The sequence below is a fragment of the Caretta caretta genome, chromosome 7, assembly GCF_965140235.1.
Source record: "Caretta caretta isolate rCarCar2 chromosome 7, rCarCar1.hap1, whole genome shotgun sequence".
NCBI classification, from domain to species: domain Eukaryota; kingdom Metazoa; phylum Chordata; order Testudines; family Cheloniidae; genus Caretta; species Caretta caretta.
The window spans coordinates 119680986-119694720 of NC_134212.1; the positions used below are offsets into that span (position 1 = coordinate 119680986).

A 13735-nucleotide genomic window follows, 5' to 3' on the forward strand; every position below is an offset into this window, starting at 1 on the left:
AGAGCAAGGATGGGGGCCCCAGTGTAACACCAACAGACCCTGGCCATGGGATCGAACCCGGGGCCTCTGGAGCTTAGAGCAGTAGCCTCTATCACATGAGCTAAAAGCCAACTTTTTGGCCTGAGAGCCACACCGGGGAATAGAACTTGTACGGTGGGCCATGAATGCTCTCAAAATTGGGGTTGGGGTGTGGGAGGGGGTGAGGGCTCCGTCTGGGGGGTGCAGGCTCTGGGGTGGGGCTGGGGATGAGGAGATTGGGGTGTAGGAGGGTGCTCCGGGCTGGGACCGAGGGGTTGGGGGGGATCAGAGCGGGGGCAGGGGTTTGTGGGGAGGCTCAGGAGTGCAGGCTCCAACCGGCGCTTACCTCAAGTGGCTCCGGAAACAGTGGCATGTCCCGTCTCTGGCTTCTATGCGGAGGCGCCCAGGCAAACTGCCCTGTACTCAGGCACCGCCCCTGCAGTTCCCATTGACTGCGGTTCCCGGCTAATGGGAGCTGTGGGGGCAGCACTTGGGGCGGGGGCAGTGTGCAGAGCAGAGCCCCCTGGCTGCCCCTACGTGTAGGAGCTGGAGAAGGGCCATGCCGCTGCTTCTGGGAGCCCTTTGTCCCCGCGCCAAACAGCTGATGCTCTATATAAACAGGCTAGGAGGAGAAACTGAGCGGTGACTTGCCCCAGTGGCAAAGCTGGGTTCTATTGCAAGTGTCCTGGCCACTAGCCCATCCTGCAGTATCGGAAACCTTCCAAGACAACCTGTGTTCTGGCCCAGATGGAGCCGTTCAAATAACTACCTAAACTCCTTGCTGGTGGTTTGACCCAAACCTCTGCGCCTTTTGGGCTTTTTTTGCATGTCACGACTCTGCCCAGCTTTGGAAGGTGAGGGAGCAAGAAACCAATTAAGTGATCTGACTGGCTGAACAGCTGTGAAGCCTTAATAACTGTTATAGCTGCTGTTCCTGAACAGACATTAATTCTGATTAAAAACGAGAGACAGAATAATACCAGAACGACTGAGCCCTGGCTTGGCCTCAGTTCCAAATCCCAGCCTACCTAAAATCTGGATCCCAGCCCACAGACCCTGGCCTCATGCAGACTTCAGTGTTATCTTAGGCTCCAGCATGCGAGGCTGGACATTAAACGGGTGATGACCGGGAGGGAGGTGGCAATCCAGTGAGCTGCACCCAGAAGCCGGAGTTAGCAACTGAGAAGCTGCGCCCCTAAATTCTAGTGCTGGGACCGTGGGCAAATCATTTAAGCCCAGCTCCTCAGAGGTGTTTAGGCTCCTAACACCCATTGATTTCAGTTGGAGTTTAGCACCTATATACCTGCGGGGACCCTAGGCTTTAATGGCTGATTCTGACTGCAATTAAAAATCTGCACTGGAGGAGTTAAGCTGTCGCTATACAGAATGTAACGCTGTGTGTCAGAATCCCTACCATCAAAACGGGGACGGATCAAATGTAGGATTAGGTGTGTTATTCCCAGGGGAGTTTACCTTGCACCCTGGAGGGTGCACGAAGGGTTAATTTGTTGTGTGTAATATGCACTGAAAAAAGATACGTGATAAAGAAGCCCTGAGGCCCAGCCCCTTAAAGGGATTTTGGTGCCTAACTCCCACTGAAATCACCAGGACTTAGCTGGCTAAATACCTTTAAGGATTTGAGCCTAAGTTACAAAAGCGACCTCCACTGATCCTGGCTATGAGCATTTAAATAAACATGGCACCCAACCCCGTGTCTCAGGAACCCAGTGGGTGAGTAGGGCCAGGGCTGGCTGTAACACGGCACGAATGAGATGCCCGGCACTGAACGGGTTTGGCTCCATGTGCTGTGTTAGCTCCCACTGGCAGAGCAGCATGTTGCGGTCCCAAATGCAGTGATTTGCTGCAAGGTTTGTGTCACGCCAGCCAGCAGTGGGGCCCAGTTAGCCACATCCCCCTGCATGCATATAATTGTGTAACAGGCTACAAAAATGCAAGCGGCACTTTAATGACTCGGAAGGTGGAGGGAGAAGCGGCTCCCCCTCCCCAAGAAATAGCCCCAGTTTGATAACGGTGGCGTATTCCACACCTCCGCTTCTCAGCTGGTGTCAAGAGGCATAGGGCCATCGACGTCAATGGAGCTGCCCTGATTTACACGAACTGCAGGGCTGGCCCGGTGACACCTATGTCCTAGGGAGTCGGCCATATGACCCCAGTCTGCTGCCCGAGGGGAAAGCCCAGCCCCTATGTAAGAACCAGAAAACAAGGGAAATCCGCCTCACGCCCCAAGGGTAGCAGTACCCTTGCCATCATCACGACTCCAGCTGCCACTGCACAGTTACATTAGTCCTGCCCTACAAGGCGTTCTGAGCCGGGCAACTCGCCCCACGCGCACACCCCTGGTCTATGCATCAGTGTCTCGTCTGGCTTAGCCCCACGCCCTTGCTCAAGACTGGGATGGACTGTATGGAGGCAGCCATTTGCAGGGTATGGCAGCCACAGGCTACTTGAGCTGTGTATTCATGAGTGCCATCAACTGGCTTTTTATCTTCTAACTCACAATTTGTATGTGTGCAGACATCGAGCACTCTCCCCATGCCTGATATGCAGTGGTATTATAATACGAATGCTCTCATTCTCTTTACCCAGCATGCATCAGCAGTAGAGCACAAAGCCTGTGAGTAACATTAATCCCCATTTTACAGATGGGGACACTGAGGCGCAGGTAGTTCACTGACTTACCCAAGGTCACCCAGCAGCACAGTAACAGAGCTAGGAACAGGACACACACACCCCCATCCCAATCCAGTCCTATATCCACGAGGCCATACTATGAGAGAAAAAGGAGGACCTCACTGGTGAGACTACATGGATTATAACTGATCGGGTAACGCCCCATACACGTCTCTGCTCACATGTAATTAAACAACCCCTGTGCTTAAAGACACACGCAACACCAGCCATGAGTGAACATCCCCAAGACCCGGGGTCAGCGTGGATTCTGGGCGAAACTGCAGTTCCTATTTCATCCAAACCAGTTCACTGGGCCCTAATTGGTTTAGTCCCTGTGGTTATTCAACATGTTCCTCACTGAAAGAGCTACATTCTCAGCTCCATCCTCACAATCTATTAACACTCAGAGCCTGACATAAATGCCCAGAATGGCGGTCACGCCCATTGCCCCTGAACTCACCCTGCAGTCGTGCCGGGTGACGGTGAGCCCCCATGCCGAATGTGCTGCAATGCCTAGGGACCGTGAAGGAGGCCAGCAGATTTAACCCTGGCTAGCTTTGCATTCGTGGAGTCCAGTGAATATCTCGGGGCGGAGGGAGGTTGCATCCTTTTCATTATTTTTTTTTAAATATCGGGACCAATCCTGCATTACACCCCAAGTGGTGGGCAGAGAGAAGTGATTGTCAGAGCAGGAATTTGGCCCATAGTCAGGGAAGGGAAGCGAAGATGATGAAAGTCCCACAACATCTTTTAATAGGGTTCAGAGCTGTTGGAACCAGTAGACTGTCAGTTATAGAGCCACTGTCAAGGTAAAGAATCAGGTGGTTAAACGTGGCCTCACCTGTATTCCTAGCACTATGCAGGCTCATTGCAAGGGAAGGGAATAGTAGTGGGACAGGGAGCTCTCGGGGGCTGGGAAAGGCTTTCCATGCTCTGGGTGAAGTTGCCAGTAAAATGAGGCCACCGGCATCAGTTTCACATTTTGGTTGCAAATCAGTTTTGCTTTCTGGTAACAGGGGTACCTGAACAAGTTGCCGTTGTGGCTTTCGTGACCAACACAGATTTATCATGACAGTTTAAAAAGCATGTGACATGAAAATGTTTCTAGCCTGGTTCATAACCAGCCACCTCCGTCTTTTCCCCTCACCCTGGTTTTTATTGAATTTAATTTGTTTGGTTACAAACTGCTCCAAATGTTGACCCTACAACGCCGTGCGATGCCCAGCTAGCACTAAAGGGGATCGAGTCTTGCCTTGAAGTGGGCACGTAAACGACTCACATGGTGCTCATGCTCGTGCAAATCAGGAGTAACTTCACTGAAGATGCACAAGTGCAACTGGCATAAGCAAACAGTGAATCAGACCCTTTTGTATTTATTAAGGGCGACCCCACCCCCCGCCATCTCCCTGCCCCTGCCCCTTCCCCTCCCTGGTAGGTTCCTACACTCTCATTTGCAAAATGTAGCTCGCCCAAGACACAATGAAGCATCTGAAATTGGGCAGGATTGTAATTGACACTGGCAAATCTGGGGAGCACTTTTTCTGCCTCTCTCTCACATAAACACTGCACCGATAGTTGTGTGCCAAATAGCAGCTGAATAAGCTTGAGTGAAGGGCTAACTCCCCTTCCACCCCTACCCACGGGTTTCTGATGGAAACATCGGCAGCCCTGTTAATTATAACACCAGAGCCAACCTCATACATAATCTAGATTTAAAGGCTTTGAAAACTCAATGGCAGCTCTCCAGCACTGCCCTCCTTGTGTTCTTTACTTTCCACCTGCCAAACTAACCTCTCTCCTTAAAGGCAAAGCAGCGCTGGAAAACGTCCCAGCTGCGATCCGTCACTGGAACGTGGGTGCTTGTCAGCTGCCAGTCTGCTGATGTAGGAGTACCATAATACATGACAGGAGAATAGCACTCAGATGCTGTATTACAATAATATGTCAGCGGTGGAATGGGGCTTTGATAGGGCTTAATAACCATAGTACTTCGCTGGGGAGAGGGAAAAAGAAGAGAGAGCATGAGGGAAACCCAGCAGAAGTCCCGACGCTCATTCTTTCCATCGCCAGCTCGCAGGTCCCAGGAAGATTCCTGTCTGCATTGGTGCTCTGTGCATGTGACGTGTAAATTCCACAGCGCCTCACTAGAACAACGATGTGGCAGGAAAGCTGGTTTGAAAGGCAGATGGTGAACTGGATGGCGGGTCTGTGGGTTCTGCCTTCTCAAAATAAACGAGGAGCCTGGAACTGACCAACACACGGCATTTTTATTACACAGGAACTATTTGGATATTTGGTTTTGTCCCAAATTGGGATGAAATTTGAACTATCCAAACACAAAAATAAAAGTTCGCAACAATTTCAGTTTGGGACTTTCAAAAGATTTCATTTATGGTCAACATTAATGGCTCTGTTTGAGCAGCCGGGGTACCTTATGAGAGTTGTATTTCTGGGTCTCTTTCCCCACCCTCCCCGCTATGGGTCCTGTTTTCTAGCCTGACTATCTCCCATGATGCACTGTGGTCTCAGTTTGTGGCTGAGCTACTGTAATGGCTCATGGGAATGGAAACCACGACTCCCAGGAGGTACCCATAAGACAGAGATTAACATTAATTTGATTTGGGTCACCCCCCAAACAAAACATTTCATTTTGCTTTTTCCCAATGGACAAGTAGATGAATCGTAGAATCACAGAAATGTAGGCCGGTAAGGGTACACGATAGGTCATCTAATCCAGCCCCCTGCACTTAGTATTAGAAATAAATCTTTCCTCATAGCAAATGTTGATGGTAACATGACGCCAAAGGGCAAATGTGTCATTTCAAATTTTAATCAGCTTTACCAATGGCACAGACAGGACACTACAAAGAGCCTTTGTCAGGGCAGCATGTGGCTTTATGGAGAGTTAGCTTAATAAAGCACGGCTAACGGTATAGCAGCAGCAGATAGGCAAGGCAAATAGCAAGAGCCAAGATTCAGCACTACTGGGAACAAAAGCTAGCTGCCTGGCCCCCTGAATGGGCTATTAAGCAGATCAGTAATTGGCGAGGAGGGCTGTTTTTTGGTGACGTTCTGATCTGGTCCCTTGCCCCACTGTGGGAAGGATACCTCTTTTGTTTAATTCATATTTTTCCACCCTAACTGATTTAAAGGCCTCCTCTCCCAATGGACACACACAGCACTTCCCCCATGTGGCTTTACATGCCACGCTAGTACACTGCTGATGTTATGGTTAACAAGTCAGATACATATAAAGGGGCCTCATTCCAATACGGTGCCATTCAACCAAAAACTAAGAATTGCAGCCAAACTGATAAGGTGCGGCTAAGGGCTAGATTTTTTTTTCTTTGCTTTAGAGTGCAACATTTTCAATGCCTCATAACTCGCCCCCGTGCAGGGGTGACAACCAACCCATTTAGAAATGCTGTCCTAGGGCAAGCAAACACTCCGGCGGCTCAGCAGAGGGAGAAGAGCAGAAGCAGCCAGGGCTGCACTGGAAGAGTGAACGACAAGGACGAGCAGTGAAAGAGCAGCCATGGGTAGATCTGATGTACAAAAATACATTTATTTTCAACAATTTCAAAACCACTGCCTTTTTTACAGTAGAAATATTCAAATGGAACAAGAAAACCAAGAACAGTATTTATATATATGTATATATATATGACATGCATTTGTATTACCGTGTTTAATAGAAGTATTGCAATTGTCTGCCCCATTTAATCCTTACAATATAAAAGGAGGGATTTTTTTTTAACTCTTCAAAAGAAACCAGAGTTTCTGACCTTGCTCCTCAAGTGTGATACAGGCACGCGCCAAAGGGAAGCATGAGGATTTGTGCCACCTTTGCGCTCCCCCCCCACACCATCCCCAGGACTAAGCAGGGGCTGGTGGGGCTCCTGGAGCAATTTAGAGCGGCCTCAGGGCTGCTTAACTGATGGTGGCTGCAACCAGGGATTCGCGGAGTACAAGTGTGCTCTGGCCACGCCCCTTAACACAGCCACACCCCCTTCCACAGCAGCTGTGAGGAAGGGTAGTATGGAGCTGCTAGTTTCAGCCAGCATTATGGCCCAGATGGGCCACAGGGCTTCAAATTTCTTGGTGTTCTTTCTCTATTGTTCTATTATTTTAATAAAAAGCACTTGGGACAGGCTGAACTGAGAGCCCAATCCCACCCATGCTGCTATATTTAGGAGCTTGCCTGAGCAGAGCTAGCATGTGTATGTCTACCCAAGCGGAGAGTTACACCTCCCAGAGCCTGGGCGATGGACTCTAAGAGAGGGAGAGTGCGAGCATGCAGTCTCAGGGACTGATCCAAAGCTCACGGAAGTCAGTGGCAAAACTCCCATTGGTTTCAGCAGGCTCCGGATCAAACCCCCGGTTCCTGCTGAGTCCCACAGAAGCTGAGTTTTGCTCAGGATTAGAGATGGGTGAAATGTTCCCTCAACACAAACATGGCTTTGTGATTGATACAGCATTTTTGGTGCCAAATCTTTGCATCATTCAAAAAGGGTCCTATTTTCCAGCTCTCCCCACGAGCAAAACTACTCATTTTTTGTGGGTTCCCCTCCCTTCTCATGATCCCCCCCCCCCCCACCCCCAATGTGCATGGGGAAAAAGGCAGAAAAAGGCAAAGGGGGGAGGAACCCCACGAGATTTTTTTTTTGTACTGAATCAATTCCAAATTTAATTTCACTGGGAAAAAAATCCCTGTAAAATTCTCTGAAAATGTTCAAAGTGAAAATCATTTGGTACAATGTTTTGGTAGGAACCAAGTGCCATTTCTCTGCTCAGCAGCTCACAAAGCCTTTGCCTAAAGTCTGAGTAGGGCAAATCACATACACGCACGCACACCCCCCCATATAAATGGGATGCTATTTGAAAATAATGGCCCTGCTGTGACAGTATTATCAGCAGATTGGCCCATTACTGTAAAACATTTGGGGTTTCAGTAGCAAGGATAGCGTAACAGAACGAGGGTATGCACATGTGATGGATGGAAGCACAAGGTCAGAGAGGAAAGCATAGCCATCAGTCTCCTGTTTGTATCAGGAACTAGAGCAGAAGTGACAGGGTGAGGGAAATTATTTTTAAACCGATGGAAAGGACCTCAAGCGTGTTAAGTGGCAGATTAGACTGGGAGCAGCAGTGGTTTGAGGTTGTTTTGCTTTAATGTTTCACACAATGCCATTTCCCTAAATTTGCCTGTTTTGATTGAATCTTGACATAGGGGCCGCTTTTTTCTTTGCACAAGGATCTTCCCAGCCTTTCTCCCTGTAAAGATCTTTGAACCACCTTCCATCTGATGAACAGAGCCCCAGGCATGTGATACTAGTAACACGTCCAGTGAGCTTTAAAGCCTAGCCTCCTGCTCAGCTCTGCGGGCAGATGACCTGAACACTGAATCCAAACACCCCAAACTTCGGGGAGTCTTGGAGCTGGCGTCAACTTGGAACCCATCTCCGCTTTCTATAATCCTGCAAGAGGCTGAGCAGCTCCTAAAGGTGCCCCAGCCAGGCACTCTCCGCTCCCTTTGGACCCTTGCAGGACTGGGCCCATTTTTAGCATCTTCCCCATTTCCTCCTGCTCGGAACACTCCCCCAGTTCAGAACTGGAACGGAAGAGGTCAGAAGGCTCTAAAACCTTCAGAGAACTTCACATCCTCTGACCCTGTTTTCATGCTGCCATTCCTGAGGCCATGTTTTGACCAGGCAGCACCAACCATCAAAAGGTATTCTTGCAGCACTTCCAGCCAGGCCTACAAGCAGTTGCCCTGCAAGGCTGGTAAGGAAGCCTTGGAGAACCCCAGCTCAGTTTTGCAGACTCAAGAGGTTTGGAGAAAATGCCGATTCAGCTTTGCACCAGGCTTGAGACTGCAACCCTTATTCCCCCACACAGTCCCTAAATACATGCGTCAGGCCCCATTCCGATACCTTTACTCACACAGAAGTGCCCTTTACTCTGGAGCATGACTTCAGAGAGACTACTCAAAGGTACTCCGCAGTGCGAATAAGGATATCAGAATCTGGCCCATTACGAGCAGGGGTTGTAGGGATCAGGACCGGCTTTCGGAAGCCTGTTCAAAGCCAGCTACTTTGAGGTTTGCCCATCATTGAGAACAAGATCCTTTCTCATCGCTTCCATCATGTTCTCTACTCAGTGTCACCAGATTCTGCACTGGAAGTCTACGAGCATTGGCTTAGCTCTAGAACTGGGGTGAAAAACCAATGCGCATTGTTAAAGTGTGTTACGAAATCCTCACCCCTGCCTCTTAAAATCACTCCCCCCGCTAAAAAAAATCCTTCCTGTTATGCAAAAAGAAAAACCACCATGTAACACAGACAGAGCTGAAAGAGTTAAATACGACAGACAACTGGAATATATTGAGAACCCATGTGTTGCACAAGAACTCACATGGGGTCCTTGGTGGCCTGGTTGGTGTGTTTGTGTGGGGTTGGTTTTTTTTAAACTTTTCTTTTACTAAACATTAAATTATTTCCCAAGAAATAAAAAGCTATTTACACTGGAATTATCTACAGTATGCCATCGGTATCCTCGCTAGTCAGATGCACAGGTTGGAGCCTCATTCATAAACTTGTGCATGCTTCTTGGTAGCTACTTGTGCATCCTGCCCGCCAGCTTTGGAGCCCAAACGGTTAACGCCACTCGGTTTGTTTCCCCATCAAAGGACAAGGAGAGTCAATTGAGTGGGCATGATCCGGCTAAGACCTGCAAGTCATTGGGAGCTGAGGGCACTCAGCACATTGCAGAGTCAACTCCAGTGTCTTAGGCTGTTGATTTGCTGCGGGGTGTGGAGACGGGAAGTGGATCATTTGCCTGCAACAGTTCCGCTGAGATGTTCAGATCCACCTAGGAGATTTAGACACATGGTTCCCAGTCATTTTAATGCAAACCGGGCACTCAAATCGCTTAGCCCTGTAGTCTCGGCCTACAATCGTTATTTGTAACCAATGGGAATTTTCCAAATGCTGAGCATCTATCTGCCGTTTATGAATGTGGCCCTGGTAAACAAAACACCTCTCCCCAGCCCCCCACAAATGATGATAATGACGTATCATTTTCTTTTTTTAATAATAATAATAATAATAATAATAACAATAATAATAATAATTACAAATAAAAAGCCAGAAATGCTGTAGACCAAGTGGATTCTCGCTATTAAACACTAGTGCAGTTGGGGATTTCCTTTGTGCTTTCGCTGTTAGCAATTGTCGAGATGCTTCCTGCAGAAGATAAGAGGGAGAAAAGGGTCAGGGAAGCTCATGAAACAGCCCAGCCTGTCGCCTCTCGCCCACGGGCAATGGGTACAGATGAGCCACAGTGCAGCAGGACACAGGCCGAGTCTAGGGAGAGAAGTTGGGTGGTGGTGGGGGGATGTACCCCATACTTCTTGCAATAGCAGGAAACGGATCACATGGGATAAGCCCGCCTGAACCTACCTGGGCCTTGCTCTAGGGTTCCCAAGCTTGGGCTGCATCCCCCAGCCAAACATCATGGGAGTCAAGATCACACACATGTGGAAGGCTAACACCACACACACACACACACACACACACACACACAGAGCCATCACACATTGATAAATGGCAGTGGGGTCCCAGCTAGCTGGGAAGGGGGAATCCCAGTATGGAAAAGGCCAAGAACAGAGGAAAGTGCAACATAACCCAAGCTCCCCACTCTGGAGGGGAAATTCTTCCTGACCCAAGACGTGGCTATCAGTTCAACTCTGTGCATGTGAATACAACCCCTCCGCAGTGAGGTGTCCCATCCCATTCACACCCTGAGATGTCTTTGTTACCCAGGCCAGTGTCCATTTGTTTTCCTGAACCCTGGTAACATGGACTCTGCCAGTATCTCCAGGGCCAGTGTGCTCTCTGGGTTGATGACTGCTCGCCAAGAGGGAGTCATGCCTTACCTATAACCCGAGTATCCAGTTCTTTCTCCATTAGCTCCTCAGGGTCAGTGAACTCGCTCAGCGTGATCTTGGGGGCACTTTCACTTTGGCTCACGGAACCGATCATCTCCTGTTCCTTGTCGTGCTGGACTTGAGCGTAGATGTTAACCCACGGGATTTTCCTGCCCAAGGAAGGAAAGCAAGAGGCCTTTTTCAGGCAGTGGCCTTTGGCATTGCAGAACTGAGCTCATTAGAGCAATTAAACCATAAGAACATAAGAATGGCCATACTGGGTCTGGAGGCTGCTTTCCCAAACAATACAGGCCAGAGTCTCCACCGCCACCACCAGTGACAGCTTAGGGTCTGGAGAATGAAACAACAGCCACCAACTATAACCAAGAATTTTTGCCAATAGTAATGGACAGAGAATGTACCAAGCAGGGTAAACAGGCAGGGCAGGGGAAGAATCGAACAGACCCAACCAGGTGTATGGGGTGCAAGGAAGTCCAGCAAAGGATGAAGGGGAAGAGTACACCAGGAAGATGGTGCAAAACTCTCCAGCAATGGATAAGGGGTAGGAGAAGGCTCTGTCCACCAGGTGAAGGGAACCAGACCCTAAAAGGAGCCTGAACAGTCCAATCAAGGTTTGAGAGTGAACAGGAAAGCTCCAGTTAGGATCAAAAGGCCCAGAACTGTCCAGATGAGCCTGTAGATCAAGGGAATCTCAGCTCTGTTTTCAGAAGAAGCAGCAGTAGGAAAGTTACTGTCTTAAGCTGTGAGCAGTGTGTGTGTGGGGGGGGAGGGGGGGAATGAAAAAGAGTTCTCTGATGCTGTGTGGAATAGAGCCTCCAGTTGTCTCTGGGAACCAGGGAGAAAACAAATCCACACACACAAACACACACACCCCCCGCATTATCCCATCACACATCTGTCCTCGGAGTCCCCCAAAGGTGCAAATATAGTGCCAATCTATAAGAAAAGGACAACCCAGGGAATCACAGACCAGTCAGCTTAACTTCAGTACCCAGAAAGATAATGGATCAAATAATGAAGCAATAAATTTGCAAACACCTAGAAGATAATAAGGTGATAAATAAGAGTCGGCATGGATTTGTCAAGAACAAAATGATGTCAAAGCAACCTGATAGCTTTCTTTGACAGGGTAACAAGCCTTGTGGATACAGTCTCGCTTAACCTTCTCATAAATAAAATAGGGAAATACAACCTAGATGGATCTACTATACAGTGGGTGCATAACTGGTTGGAAAACCGTTCCCAGAGAGTACTTATCAATGGTTCACAGTCATGCTGGAAGGACATAACGAGTGGGTCCCGCAGGGATCAGTTCTGGGTCTGTTCAATATCTTCATCAGTGATTTAGATAATGGCATACAGAGTACACTTATAAAGTTTGCTGACGATACCAAGCTGGGAGGGGTTGCAAGTGCTTTGGAGGATAGGATTAAAATTCAAAATGATCTGGACAAACTGGAGAAATGGTCTGAAGTAAATAGGATGAAATTCAATAAGGACTAATGCAAAGTACTGCACTTAGGAAGGAACAATCAATTGCACACATACAAAATGGGAAATGACTGCCTAGGAAGGAACAGCGCAAAAAGGGATCTGGGGGTCACAGTGGATCACAAGCTAAATATGAGTCAACAGTGTAACACTGTTGCAAAAAAAGTGAACATCATTCTGGGATGTATTAGCAGGAGTGTTGTAAGCAAGACACAAGAAGTAATTCTTCTGCGCTGATATGGCCTCGACTGGAGTATTGGAGCAGGTCCTCAAAGAATCAATCCTGAAGCACTTACATGAGAGGAAAGTGATCAGGAACAGTCAGCATGGATTCACCAAGGGAAGGTCATGCCTGACTAATCTAATCGCCTTCTATGATGAGATTACTGGTTCTGTGGATGAAGGGAAAGCAGTGGATGTATTGTTTCTTGACTTTAGCAAAGCTTTTGACACGGTCTCCCACAGTATTCTTGTCAGCAAGTTAAAGAAGTATGGGCTGGATGAATGCACTATAAGGTGGGTAGAAAGTTGGTTAGATTGTCGGGCTCAACGGGTAGTGATCAATGGCTCCATGTCTAGTTGGCAGCCGGTGTCAAGTGGAGTGCCCCAGGGGTCAGTCCTGGGGCCGGTTTTGTTCAATATCTTCATAAATGATCTGGAGGATGGTGTGGATTGCACTCTCAGCAAATTTGCGGATGATACTAAACTGGGAGGAGTGGTAGATATGCTGGAGGGCAGGGATAGGATACAGAGGGCCCTAGACAAATTGGAGGATTGGGCCAAAAGAAATCTGATGAGGTTCAATAAGGATAAGTGCAGGGTCCTGCACTTAGGACGGAAGAACCCAATGCACCGCTACAGACTAGGGACCGAATGGCTAGGCAGCACTTCTGTGGAAAAGGACCTAGGGGTGACAGTGGACGAGAAGCTGGATATGAGTCAGCAGTGTGCCCTTGTTGCCAAGAAGGCCAATGGCATTTTGGGATGTATAAGTAGGGGCATAGCGAGCAGATAGAGGGACGTGATCGTCCCCCTCTATTTGACATTGGTGAGGCCTCATCTGGAGTACTGTGTCCAGTTTTGGGCCCCACACTACAAGAAGGATGTGGATAAATTGGAGAGAATCCAGCGAAGGGCAACAAAAATGATTAGGGGTCTGGAACACGTGACTTATGAGGAGAGGCTGAGGGAACTGGGATTGTTTAGTCTGCAGAAGAGAAGAATGAGGGGGGATTTGATAGCTGCTTTCAACTACCTGAGAGGTGGTTCCAGAGAGGATGGTTCTAGACTATTCTCAGTGGTAGAAGAGGACAGGACAAGGAGTAATGGTCTCAAGTTGCAGTGGGGGAGGTTTAGGTTGGATATTAGGAAAAACTTTTTCACTAGGAGGGTGGTGAAACACTGGAATGCGTTACCTAGGGAGGTGGTAGAATCTCCTTCCTTAGAAGTTTTTAAGGTCAGGCTTGACAAAGCCCTGGCTGGGATGATTTAATTGGGGATTGGTCCTGCTTTGAGCAGGGGGTTGGACTAGATGACCTCCTGAGGTCCCTTCCAACCCTGATATTCTATGATTCTATGATTCTATTG

General features: G+C 48.5%; 1 protein-coding gene across 1 annotated transcript in view; it reads right to left on the reverse strand.

Moving 5' to 3' along the window:
• Positions 1–6255: 6255 nt before the first annotated feature.
• The window catches only part of SORCS3 (sortilin related VPS10 domain containing receptor 3), a 500711-nt gene continuing 493231 nt past the window's right edge, over positions 6256–13735 (reverse strand). Inside the window, exons 26-27 of the mRNA XM_048857132.2 lie at positions 10646–10806; positions 6256–9953 (exon numbers count right to left, since the gene is read on the reverse strand). Of these exons, the coding sequence (XP_048713089.2) occupies positions 9889–9953; positions 10646–10806 (226 nt within the window). The 3' untranslated portion in view covers positions 6256–9888. The remainder of the gene's footprint in view (positions 9954–10645; positions 10807–13735) is intronic.